Genomic DNA, 13,661 nt, shown 5'->3' with positions numbered 1-13,661 from the left:
ATTTCAAGAACACTTCTTATCAGAAAGCCACAGTTTGGGCACAATAAGTTAGTTTCTACCGAACATTTACTCTTGAGGTAGAAAGAAGGGAGATACTTTAAAATATGATTCACATTCTCACATTAAAAAAATTTAATTTACCATATCAGAAACTATTGGTCAATCCTGCAAGCTTAGCACAGGCCAAAGTGTGGAGACATTGCCACCCACCTCAACACTCACCCCCGCCCCCACCCCAGTTCTCTTTGGCCTTCTAAGTTTTGGTTTTGCTAGAGTCTACTTAGGACCTCCATGGGTTGGGACTTGCAAACACAATGAGGGAAGAGGGGCAGCTTGGGTACAGAAAAGGGGGCTCTGCTGATGTTCCTGGGCAGTTATCTCAGGGATGGGGGTGGGGTGAGGGAAGGAACTGTCTTCAAAGCCCCAGGCTCATTCCTTTAAGTTCTGCCAATTGTTTTCAAACATAGGGTGATCTACATCTCCAGGAGTATCAGAACAGAGAGCAAGGGTAAACCATTAATTCTACTTGAGAAACAATTCAAAGAAAACATTTCTACTTCTCTTCTAACCCCATCACAGGTCACTGAGAAGTGGCTTCCTCCACCCTTGATTCTGACAGGACTGTGCAAAGCTGTCTGGCCCACCAAGTCATGGTGAGGGCTGGTTTGGAACACTCCCCCTTCCCTTTGTCTCTTGTCTCTCACTAGTCCTTCTTCCTCTTATGAATTCTTCCTGTTTGATTTTTGTTTGGGGGGCCACACCCAGAGGTGCTTAGGTTCTTACTCCCAGTTCAGTTCTTGGAGTGGGGGTGGCGGTCGCTCCTGGCAGTGCTCAGGGGACCATGCTGTGCTGGGGGATCAAACCTGTTCCTCCATGATGAAAATATGTGCTCAGCCCTCTGAGTTGTATCTCATGGATTCTTATTCTATCATCCTCTGTCCTTCAGTGGGTTACAGAGGCCCCATTTTAGGCATCTGTTTTTTTCCTCATCATTATGACTTTTCAGCTGCATTTCCCCATTTTCACTCATGCTCAGAAACAATCCTTAGTTCCAAACCCACTGCTTTCCCAAAGTCCACCCCCAACCCATCTTCTAGCAAACTCCTCAAAATATCATGCATGGAGGCCAGAGGAATAATACATCGAGTAGGACACTTGTCTTGTACACAACTGACCGGGGTTCAATCCCCTGCATCCCATATGGTTCCCCAAGATTTGCCAGAAGTGATTCCTGAGTGCAGAGCCATGAGTAAAGCATGAGCACCGCTGGGTGTGGCCCCCAAACAAAAACAATAGAATGCCTTGCATCCTAGACCCTAGGTTCTCTTTTCCTCTCTCTAGCCAGCCTCCTGCATTACTTCAGGTCATGGTTTCCTCTCTGACCCTGTACCAATCACTGGATTCCCACTCTCATTCTCTCTGCCCAGGAGACAACATTCAAAGCCCGCAGAGTCCCATTCCGCAGTATTCTCCAGCCTGCCAATTCTCTTTCCTCCTCACTGCCTGCCTTGTATAGATGCCCTCTTTGAACTTTTGGTTTATCTTGTAACAAAGGACACCTCTTTCCTCCAGGAGCTCTTCATGCCGATCAGTTTCTCACACTGATGCCCAAACAGCTGTTGAAAATAAAGCCTGGATCATGTTTCTCCTCCCCCACCCCAGCAATGGTTCTTCTTTTCATAAAAGAATAGTTCTAAACATAGCTCAGATCGGATCAGCAGGCCCTTCACAAGCTGCGTGCGGAACACGTGTTCAATTCCTCCCCAGGTGCCTTTCTGTCCCAATGCCAACCATCTTCTCTCTGTTCAAGCTTGCCGTTCCCAGTTTGCATCGCCTTGACATTACTGATGCTGCTTCCTCTGTTTAAGAACCTTTCCTTTGCTGCCAGACAACATCTTGATCATCTTTTAGTAAAGACAAAATGTGTTTGGGAAGACTAGCAACCATTTCCTTTACTCAGCAGGGCAAATCTTTCCCTACTGGATCTTGAATGTGTTCACTTGTAAGCTATTGGGTTAACATTTTTACTTAGAGATTGCATCAAATTTTATAGACTTAAAATTCCTTAAAGATTGAGCTCATCTTCTCTTATTTATTTATATGTCCTTCGTGTTTGGAGCAGTTCTTGGTACAGAGCAAATACTTCCTGTTGCATGAATCAGCTCTCAGCAACTGATTACTCAGGGGAATAATTCAGGCTAAGGACACAAATGAAGAGCCGTGCATCTACAGAGTTCCACTTATTATTGAGCCAGGAATTATTTAAAGATATGAAAATGTTGGAGACAGAAAAATAGTACAGGGCACTTGCCTGGCATGCAGCTGACCCCTGGTTGATCCCTGAACCACCTATGTTTCCCAAAGCACTGCCAGGAGTAATTCTTGAGCTCAGATTAAGGGGCATTTCCTGACCATTTCTAGGTATGGCCCAAACCCTTCCCAGGGTTTGGGATACACCAAAAAAATACACTTTAAAAATGTGCTATTTAACTGCTTTAAACTTACCTTGTATATTTTTGCTCTGAGAACTTTCCCAACTGCTTTCACCCACCCCCAAAGGTCATAGTAGGGTCAGACCACTTGTCTTGTCTTTCACAAAGTGAGACTCATCCCAGACTGGACTATGAATGTGGATGAGACCATCATTCATTCTTGAAAAGCATATTCCTTATCAGAAGGGCCAAGATTTTCCAGCCTTCTAACAAACCAGGCTCATCAGAGAAGAGGACCTTCTAATTTTGTGTGTGTGTGACAGGCAAGAAAATGAAATTTATTATTCACATCCTTGCAAATAGCTAGGTTAATTAAATGAGGTGATTATTTACTTGGTTGGTAGCCTCTTTGACAGACCCACTGGGCTTAAGAATCAACAGGGCCAAAAAGACACATGAAAAAATACTCCTCATCACTAATTATCAGGGACATGCAGATCAAAACAATAATGAGATATCATCTCACACCACAGAGACTGGCCCACCTCCAAAAGAACAAAAGCAATCAGTGTTGGCGCAGATGTGGGGAGAAAGGGACTCTCCTTCACTGCTGGTGGGAATGCCGACTGTTTCAGCCTTTTTGGAAAACAGTATGAACACCTCTCAAAAAATTAGAAATTGAGCTCCCATTTTGACCCAGCAATACCACTTCTGGGAATATATCCCAGAGATGTGAAAGAGTATAGTAGAAATGACATCTGTACATATATGCTCATTGCAGCACTGTTTACAATAGCCAGAATCTGGAAAAAACCTGAGTGCCTGAGAATAGATGACTGGTCAAAGAAACTTTGGTACATCTATACAATGGAATACTATGCAGCTGTTAGAAAAGATGAAGTCATGAAATTTGCATATAGGTGGATCAACATGGAAAGTATAATGTTAAGTGAAATGAGTAGAAAGAAAGGGATAGACATAGAAAAATTACACTCATTTGTGGAATATAAAGTAACAGAATGGGAGACTAACAATCAAGAACAGTAGAGATAAGTACCAGGAGTGGGCCTTGCATGCTGGGGGAAAAGGCAGCTCAGATAAAGAAGGGACCACCAAGAAAAGGGTGCTAAGAGGGCCTGTTCAGGATGGGAGATGTGGGCTGAAACTAGACTATAGACCGAACAAGATTGCCACTTAATACCTCTACTGCAAACCACAACACCCACAAAGGAGAGAGAGAGCAAAAGGGAATGCCCTGCCGCAGAAGCGCGATGGGGTCGGGGGGGAGGATGGGGTGGGGGTGGTAGGAGAGATGCTGGGACCATTAGTGGTGGAAAATGGGTGCTAGTGGAGGGATGGGCACTCGACCACTGTAAAACTAAAATGTACACATGAAAGTTTGTAAGTCCATAATTGTACCTTACAGTGATTCACTAATAGAAAATTTAAAAAAAAAGAATCAACAGGGCCAGAGTACAAAGGTTGAGATGGTCATGGCTCTGGCACTGATTCATATACCAGCACCATGTATGGTATCGAGCACTGACTCACATGGCCCCTGAGCACAGGCCAGGGTTGGCCTCTATGCACTGCCATATATAGCCCACAGACTAAGCAGCAAAAATGTTGTTAGAACACTTATCAGATGCTTTGTTTTCTTAGTTAAAAAAATACCTGGCGCTTTTTTTCTAGAAGAGCTGCCTCCCATGTCCACAGGTCCGTCAGCACAGCAAACCTGTCCACCTCCGCATGTGCCCATTTCCCGACAGCAGCAGATGCACTGTCACTTTTGTGACCTGGGAGAAGAGGAAAGGGACTGATCAGAGGGAGTCCTCTAAAGATGTTCCAGGAGAAAGGCGAGGTTGTCAGCTCCATCTCAGAAACGAAGGCTCAGAAATCAGTCACTGGGATTCTGAGAACCAGCTGAGGAGCCATGGACAAAGATTTGATACACAGCATCATACATGTTGATTCCTAGGTCAACAAGGGTTTAGTTTATCTTTTCTTTCTTAATTTAAGCAATATAGATGGATTTTAGAGATATAATTGAAATTCAGTTAACTTGAAACCATCATCACCATAATGTCCTTAAATCTATCATTTAACTATAAAACACACCTTTCCCCTTCTCTAATGGCAGATCCCTAATGAGTTAATGACAAAGCCGGTTTAACTCGTTTTTTCAATTGATCTTAGTCATGTCAAATACTGCCAGAGATGAAGATATTCCTTAATTAATTATGGTCATTACTAACTTAAGCAATACAGGTAATCATGATTATTGTTTAGCTGAACTATTTTCTTAATATATTCATGTCAATTTTTACTGTCAGCATTATTACACTTTAAGTTTGTGAATAGCCTTTTTCAGAAGAGAATATTAAAAAGAGATTTTCAGGCCAGAACACTGCTAAAGTGATGGTGCACAAACTTATCATTCCAAAGGCCCCGAGTTTGATCCTTGGTATCACCTTGTGGCCCTAAAGGCCCCAAACATCACAGGGGATATTACCAAGCAGTGAGCACCTCCTGGTGTGATGACTATTTTTAAAAGTTTAAGGGCCAGAGAGATGGTAAAGGTGTTAAAGCTCTTGCCTTGCATGTGGCTGACCCTGGTTTGATCCCTGGCACTACATGATCCCCTGAGCACAGGGTGTGGCCCCCAAATACCTCTCCCCAAAGAAAGATTTTCCCGGTACTATGAATTCGAGTTTAATAGTGATCACCTATATGATAGGAACAAAAGAAGGACTTTGATCAGGAGCCCCTTTAGCAGCACTTGGAAAACCATTTCACATCAGATGAGGGACTACTTCCTCACTCAGTGAGAAGGCAAACATGTGGGAAACGTAAGTGACCACCGAGTAAGTGTTCCAATCAAATGAAGTTCTTGGCAGCTGGAAATAGCATGGTGATATAAATTAACCTTAACAAAAATGAGGTGCCAGTGTGTAAGATGCACAGTAAAAGTGAAAGTGAAGAGCTGGGGGCCCGGAGAGATAGTACCGCGGGTGGGGCATTTGCCCTGCATGCAGCTGACCTGAGTTCAATTCCCAGCATCCCATATGGTCCCCCAAGCACCACCAGGAGTAATTCCTGAGTGCAGAACCAGGAGTAACCCCTGACCATCACTGGGTGTGACCCAGAAAACAAACAAACAAAAAAGTGATTATCTTGAGTGAAATGTCCTGAGACAGCACCCCAGAGCTCAGATCCCCACATCTGTGAAGATGACAGAGCTCCACTGAGATAAACTCTGTGACCTGAAAAGCTAATTGTCAAACATTCTCGGAGCAGCTCGGAGCAGCACTTTATAACAATATGAAGAGTAATTCTTCTGAATTAGTCTCCATTGTTTCAGAGTAGCACAAATCCTTGCCCAAGATTCTTTTAAGAATCACCATGTTGCTGGAAACTCTAAGGTCTCATGTTATCTAATTCCAAAATAAGAGTCCCGCTGTCTTACCTCACCTATTTCTAAAACTGGATAAATCTGGATGATGCAAAAAAGGAAGAGAGACAACACAGGATGGGTTATTGAATCACGCTGAGTAATGATTTCTCCCTTTGGGGCTCATCTAGCACTTTCTGGCCAGAATCTTTTCACATCCTTATAGTTTTTTTTTTGTTTTTTTTTGTTTTTTTTTTTACTAAGAACCCAAGAATGTCTCTACTTCCAAGTGTGGTTTCCCAAAGTCAATCACTATTTTGTGTGTGGATCACTTAAAGAAAAAATGACTCATGTTGGGGCTAGAGCACTGGTATAGCAGGTAGGGCTTTTGTCATGCACACTGCTGACCTGGGTTCTATCCCCAGCATCCCTTATGGTCCCCCTAGTACCACCAGGACCAGGAGTAATCCCTGAGTGCAGAGCCAGGAGTAACCCCTGAGCATTGCTGGGTGTGGCCCCAAAATAAAAACAAACAAACAAATAAAACACTTAAGCAGCAAGAACAGTAAGGAAGGCTGGAGGGGCAGACACCGTGTCCTAGAGAAGGGGGACAAGGAGTATGCCTGGGAAGCAGCATCTGCTCTAAAGTGACTGTGTTGAAGGTAGGATGTGCTTATTGAATTCTCTGATATCTTGTCTCTGCATTTATATTTGGGGAGTGCTAAAGAGAGTCCTTGTGCTTTTGTTTGGGCTACTTTTTTCTTTGTCTTTTATCTTGTTGGGGGCACACTCAGCAGCACTGTGGGGGAGTTTGGGGGACTCTCGGGGGGACCATGTGGTGCTGAGGATTGAACCTGTGCTTTGTAAGAGCTTGTGTGCCAGCTCTTACAGCTCTGAGCTATCACCCCGGCCCTTGACTGTTACCCACCCGCCATCTCCCAGGCCGACTCCTGACCTTTTTCTTTCTCGATGTAGTGGCTAGCGATGAGCAGCAGCTCTGTCTCCAGCTCCTGCAGGTCCCTCAAAGCCTGGTCATAAATGACATACACTCCTTGTGGGTCCTGGGTGTGGATGCAGCCTGCCTCCACACTGTAGTAGTCGTCCTGGTTCTCTACTTCGGAGAACTCCATGAAATGGGTGCCATGGACCTGAAGGAAGAAAATCCAGGGCAGAAGTTACTGGAAAAGAGAGAGTTCTATTTCATAGGCCCACTGAACCAAAGAGCGGGCTTCCGTTCCCACACTGCAGGCTGTCAGCATGGAGCTGCAGAAATTCTGGCTGCTTAAAACCTGGGTAGAGAAAAAGATATTGATAATGAATATTGGTGGGGGAAGGCACGTTTTTTATTTTTCATTTTTGCGTGTTTGGCTTGTGGCCCAGACCCCTGTGGGATGCAAGAACTGCTCTTGGCTCTGTGCTCGGGGCTTGCTTCCCAGCAGTGCTTGCTGGACTGAACCCAGCCTTTCACATACCAAGCATGTGCTTAGCCCTTGGACCATTTCCCCAGCCAGGAAGGGTAGCTTTGAGATTGCGAATGAGCTGGTAAAGGGTTGTTAACCTGGTTATCACAGGATTACTTGGGAAAAGGCAGACAGACAGTGGTACTGGGTGATAAAGGGCCTTTGAAGCCAGTGAGCCGGGCATCAGGTCCAGCCGCCAGGCTCACACCCCTGCCAAAGTAACTCAATGTCACTGGCCTGTTTCCTCATCTGTACCATGGGGGGCCACCACAGTTATGGGGTCAGTGGGGATGTCACAGGGTTGTGAGGGTCAGTGACACTATACCTAAGAGGCACTTGAACTCTCTAGACCTTGCAACTGCAATTTTAAAAAATTTAATTCTCTAAATATTTCTAAAAAGTATAGGCACAATCTCACTTCTTAGTAATATGCTATGTTGGATAATACCTGCCCCAAATTTATGTCCAACTGAACTAAATACAAGGAATGCTACTTTACTGCTGCAAATAGTCTTGGTAGGTGTGATCAGGTGAAGATAAGGAGATACTAGGAGGTAGCTGGTTCCAATGACTCCAGTGACTTTTTTTTTTTTAATTTTTAAAATTTTATTGAATCACCGTGAGATAGTTACAAGCTTTCATGTTTGGGTTACAATCTCACAATGATCAAAAACCCATCCTTCCACCATTCCCCACCACCAATATCCCGGGTATACCCCTCCTTTCCCACCCTCCCCCTGCCTCTAAGGCAGACAATTCCCCATACTCTCTCTACTTTTGGGCATTATAGCTTGCAACACAGACACTGAGAGGTCATCATGTTTGGTCCATTATCTACTTTCGACATGCATCTCCCATCCCAACTGGTTCCTCTAGCCATCATTTTCTTAGTGATCCCTTCTCTATTCCATCTGCCTTCTCCCCTCCGCTCATGCAGCAGCCTTCCAGCTATGGGGCAGTCCCCCTGGCCCTTGTATCTATGGTCCTTGGGTATGACTCCAATGACTTAAAAGAGGAAATTCAGGGGGTTGGGGGTGCTCAGAGAGCTCGATCAGCTGAGTTCCTGGCACTGCATGGTCCCCAAAGCACTGCTGGGAACAATCTCTGAGCACAGAGATAGGAGTAGATCCTGAGCACTGTCAGGTGAGGCCCCCAAACAAAGCAAAGAGAATCTTGGGGCCTGGAAGATAGGTCAAAGGGCTGGAGTGTACATTCCAGCATAAGACCCCGGGTTTGGTCCCTGGTACCACAGGACATCTGAGTCTGGACGGAGGTAGCCCTGGTGGCCTCCAGGGGCACTAGGGAAACAAACATGAAAAACAGAACAAATCAGAGACAGAGACCAGACACTCTTATTCTGCCTTTTTCCAAGGGCCTGTCCCTTGCCTCTCTCACCCACCCTGTCAATTTTGTCTCCAGGGCCAGCGGATTCCCCTGCCTCTCTCAAATCATCCAGGTCTTGTACCTTCAGCCCCCACCATATTCTTCTGGGCTGTTATTATCTGGACTGGTCTAGAGTCTCTCAAACGGGCCAAAATTCTTAATTGATCTAGCCACATTTCTTCTGGATTTTCCTTCCTTGCATTTCATGCATAGCTGTTAGAGAATCTTCTAGAAATGTAGTTTTTTATGCTTTGGAGGGGGGGCAGGGGAAGGAAGGGCTGGGTCACTCTTTGTAGTACTCAAGGGTTATTCATGGCTCTGTGCTCAGGAGTGACCCTCGGCAGTCCTGAGGGTACTTAAGCAGTGCTAGGGATCAAGCTAGGGTCAGCTGTGTGCAAGGCAAACACCTTACCTGATATACTATTTCTCCAGTGCAGTATTTGCATAATTTTTATATGAAATTTTGATCAGCTGAAGTAACTAGAAGTCATATACTTTGAGGAATGGGGAACTAAGCAACTGCTATTTCTGGCTCTGTGCTCAGGAGTGATGTCTGACAGTGCTCCAGAGAACAGGTGGTGTCAGGGATCAAACCAATAAGGAAAATAGAGCCCCACCCACATTTCAAACAGGCTGACATTTAAGAGCAAGAGATGCCCAGGGGCTATTGGTACAGTCCCTAACCTTACTCTTTTTCTGTCTAGAGCACAGGTAAACACAATTCACCCACTCAGATACATGGTTCATCTCTGGTATTCACACTTCTTTGGAGGAAGGGAGATAAACAGAACAGCAGCAGCAACAACAAAAACTCTGAGAAAAGTGTTGGGTGTGATTTGCTGCTACATGGTTGGAACTGGAGAATATCATGCTGAGTGAAGCTAGTCAGGGGAAGAGGAACAGACACAGAATGATCTCTCTTGTATGCAGGATATAAAAAAAACATAGTAAGGGAACAGAAATGAGGCAAAAGAAAACAAGATCTTGTCTATAGAACTGAGAGTACCAGGGAGGGTGCCAGGGGCTGGGGACAGTGGGATGGACACTGGAACTCTGCTGGAGGGTGTGATGTTGGAACACTTCATGCTAATAGTTTTTAACTATTTATTAGTCTCTAACTTCATGTTAATAGTCATTAACAGTGTTGTAATTCATAGTGTCTCAAAAACTTTTTAAAATAAAAATGATGTGTGTGTGTGTGTGTGTGTGTGTGTGTGTGTGTGTGTGTGTGTGTATGTGTGGTGTTGATCACACCCCAGCCTTGTTCAGCTCAGGGATCCTCCTGGTGGTGCTCAGGAAACTATACATGGCGTTGGGGAGGGGACTGGGGTTAGCCATGTTCAGGGCAAGTGCCTTACCCTTGGGACAATCTCTTTAGACCCTAAAAATGTCTTTGTGAGAGAAAACAGTAGAAAAGTTTAGCAACATTGGCCTATTTTTTATTACACAAAATAAAATTTTAAATCATACATCACATTATTTTTTTTATTTGGGGAAGCCACACCCAGCTATGTTCATGGATTACTCATAGCTCTGAGTTCATGGGTCATTCCTGGCAGGCTTGGGGACAGTAATGGGTGCCAGGGATCAAACCCAGGTCAGCATGTGTCAGGAAATTGCCTTACCCACTGTACTATCTTTACAGGCCTCATATATCACATTTTATTTTATTTTGTTATTGTTCTTGTTTATTTTTTGGGACACACCTGACAATGCTTTGGGGTTGCTACTCACTCTGCACTCAGAAATTACTCCTGGTGGTGCTCGGGGAACCATATGGGTTGCCAGGATCGAACTTGGGTCTGCTGTGTGCAAGGCAGACAGACACCTTACCTGCTGTACTATTGCTCCAGTCCCCCATATATCACATATTAATGGAAAAATACACCAGAACATTTATAGATACTTATCCATTTTAAACGTACAGTTCAGTGGCCTTAGACACTTTCACACTGTTGCACAAACATCACCACCAGTCAATCTTCCATTTTGCAAAGCTGAAACTTGATGCCCATTCAACTAAAACTCCCCATTCCTGCTCTTCCCTGCCCCTGGCAACCTCTGTTCTTTTATTGTCTCAGTGGTGTGACTACTCTAGATCCCTGTCAAAGTGGAATCCTACATTGTTTGGTCCTTTTGTATTAGTTCCTCGCACTTAGCATACTGCTTTCACCAGATGTGTGCGTGTATTGTATTTGCTCATCCAGCCAAGGACACTTGGATTGCTTTCATGTTTTGGCAGCTGGGAATAATGCTGTTATAAGCATAGGATAAAATATCTCTTCATATCCTTCTTTCAATTGTTTGGGTATATGCCCAGAAAATCTGAGTCATGTGGTCATTCTGTCTATAATTTTTGAGAAACCACCATTCTGTTTTACATAAACAGCAGAGCATTTTGCATTCCCATCAACAGTCTACTATGATTCCCATTTCTCTAGATGCTCACAAACACGGGTTATTATATATTATATCACGAATCACAAATTATGAAATCCCCCTTAATGGTTGATTTCTCGAGCGGGCTCAGTAACCTCTCCATTCGTCCTTTCCCTGAGATCTTAGAACTCTCTCTCTGCTTGGCCCTCTCAACGATGTCACACTGGAGGCTCTTTCAAGGGTCAGGGGAATGAGATCCAGCTTGTTACTGGATTTTGCATATGAATACACCATGGGAAGCTTGCAAGGCTGTCCCATGTGGGCAGGAAACTCTCAGAAGCTTGCCAGTTTCTCCCAGAGGGAGAAGTAGGCTACAAGATATCGTGCTGTGCGCTTTTGGGAGCTTGTTTTTAAGTCTCTGGGTGCTGACCATTGATGGAATTATACACACCTGTGTTCCTCTGCTAGTACCTTCATGAATGAGGCCTGTCCAAATGTGTGGAGAGGGGCCTCGAGCATGGCTGTAACTAGGTTCGGGTGGTCTTTGGCCACTGGGAGCTCTGCTCAGGGTGGGGAGGGAAGCTGGAGCCCATCCCCTTCGAGGGGCCCTGGGGAAGACAGCCAGGCATTGCGGGCAAGAGACTCTCTGTATATATGTATTATACATATATAATATATATAAAATTTTTGAGAAAATACGTTTTGGTGTGTGTCATTTAAAGTATAAAAACAAAGAGCCCACTCTTCTATCCCCAATTTATTTTCCTTATAGCATTGTACTTGGGTGAGTATGTAATTATTGGAAGAGATGTTAATGGTAAGGCATTTGCTTTGCATGTGGCTGATTTGGGGTTTAATTTCCAACACTGCATATGGTTCCCCTAAGTACTGTTAGGAGTGATCCTTGAATACAGAAACAGGAGTAATCTCTGAGCACTTATAGGTACGAGAACAACAACATCATTTTTTTTAAATAGAATCCATTTATTCTCTCTAAACAGTCATAATATCCTGGCTCTCAGCAGACATGCCATTTGATGTGTGTCTGTAATATTCTCCTCTGAAATCATTGCACACATAAAGATGATCATCTGCTTGGACAGTTAACTTGCCAGTATCAGAGTGTCAGTTGGGTGGGTACTATATGGGTCCTTTCAGTTCTCTGGTTCTGAATTTCTATGGATTGTTTTAAGTGCACTGCATGACAATAGGCTTAATTTCCTTGAAAGTTCTCTTCCTTCTCTCTTCTGCCCTCCTTTCCCCTCTGCTGTTAATGTGATGACTGGGCTTACACACAAGCTTGGTTGTGGTGCCTACACATCTGGTAGTGGTGTTCACCAGGGTCACTCTGTTCAATTGTGGTGCTCACACACATCCTTGCCAGGGAGTTGCATCCACAGTTGCCATGCTCACACATGGCTGGCTGGAATTTGCTGGCATTGCCAGGTCCTACACGGCTGAGCCATCAGGAGGGAGCATATACCAGGGATTGAAAACATGATGTCACTCTTGCAAACCAGAATTTATTAATTAACTAATTATCCTTATTGTAGTTGAGACCACAAGGTTACAATAGTGTTAGTGTTTTGGTTTTGATTTTGGTTTTTGTTTTGGTTTTACTGCACCATCTTCACCCTCCAAGTGCCCTAGACCCTCCACCCCCCACCATTCTTATGTCATCTTCTAGTCCACCTTCTCATTTACCCTACCAAGCCCCTCAATTTTGTCATCCAGGACCAAGAGTTTATAATCATTCATTATATTAAAAAACAAAGCTAAGGAACTGACTTTTTCAATATTTTGGTTAGAGTAGTAGTATGAAAAGGCAAGCAATAATTACTTCTTCAGCTAAAAAATAACCCAAACTTTGGAATGATTCATATATTTTTAAGTCTGAAAATTAACAGATGCCAAAATAACTATTTGAGAAAATATCATAACTACAGAAACATTGGTGACCACTTTTTCTACCTTATTGCGATCACCTGATGATATAAATTTTAGACCTTTTGGTAATGTAGTTAATAGTTTCCTCACTAGATTTAAAAAAAAAATCATCTGTTCAGAATTTCAGCTAAGGCCTTATCAAAATTTACTGAATGACTGACACTATCCATTGGCTTCAATCTTTCAATCTTTTTGCCTTTGGGTCAATGCATTGGCTCTCCTCAGACTCCTCTCCTACCACTGACTCACAACAGCTTTGCCACAGGCCTTCCAGAGGCCCAGAAAGGGATAGCGTGACCGTGCAGGGTAGTGAGTGCTTTGCTTCCTGGGTATTGTTGTCGAGTGAACAGATGTCATTGCTAGTCCTGCACTTCCTGCAGGGGATTAAACACACTGGGCCTAGGGAAGGGTCTTTCTCTTGGGACTTTTCCGAGGTCAGCTCCCTAGGGTGGCAATCCCAGTGACCTTACTCCCAGAAGCCTAGGCCCCCTCAACCTTATGGAACAACCCAACAAATGAACCTTTGTGTCTCCCATCACCCACATGAAGAAGAAACCCAGAATCAAGGATAGTCATGTTGGTTTAAACACTGACTAGGCTCCATACAGGGAGTGTGGCTCAACCACATGTCCTGTAAAAGCCCTGTTCAGGGTCAGCAAGAGAGCTCAG

General features: G+C 44.1%; 1 protein-coding gene across 1 annotated transcript in view; it reads right to left on the bottom strand.

Annotated features, from left to right (window-relative positions):
• Nucleotides 1-13,661, bottom strand: part of CCDC162P (uncharacterized) — a 64,947-nt gene that overhangs the window by 27,050 nt on the left and 24,236 nt on the right. Inside the window, exons 7-8 of the mRNA XM_055137083.1 lie at nucleotides 6,779-6,971; nucleotides 4,107-4,228 (exon numbers count right to left, since the gene is read on the bottom strand). Of these exons, the coding sequence (XP_054993058.1) occupies nucleotides 4,107-4,228; nucleotides 6,779-6,971 (315 nt within the window). The remainder of the gene's footprint in view (nucleotides 1-4,106; nucleotides 4,229-6,778; nucleotides 6,972-13,661) is intronic.

This window comes from Sorex araneus, chromosome 4 (genome assembly GCF_027595985.1).
Source record: "Sorex araneus isolate mSorAra2 chromosome 4, mSorAra2.pri, whole genome shotgun sequence".
Taxonomy (NCBI): domain Eukaryota; kingdom Metazoa; phylum Chordata; class Mammalia; order Eulipotyphla; family Soricidae; genus Sorex; species Sorex araneus.
Note: the sequence above shows the minus strand (reverse complement) of the source record. Positions and strands in the feature narration are given on the sequence as shown.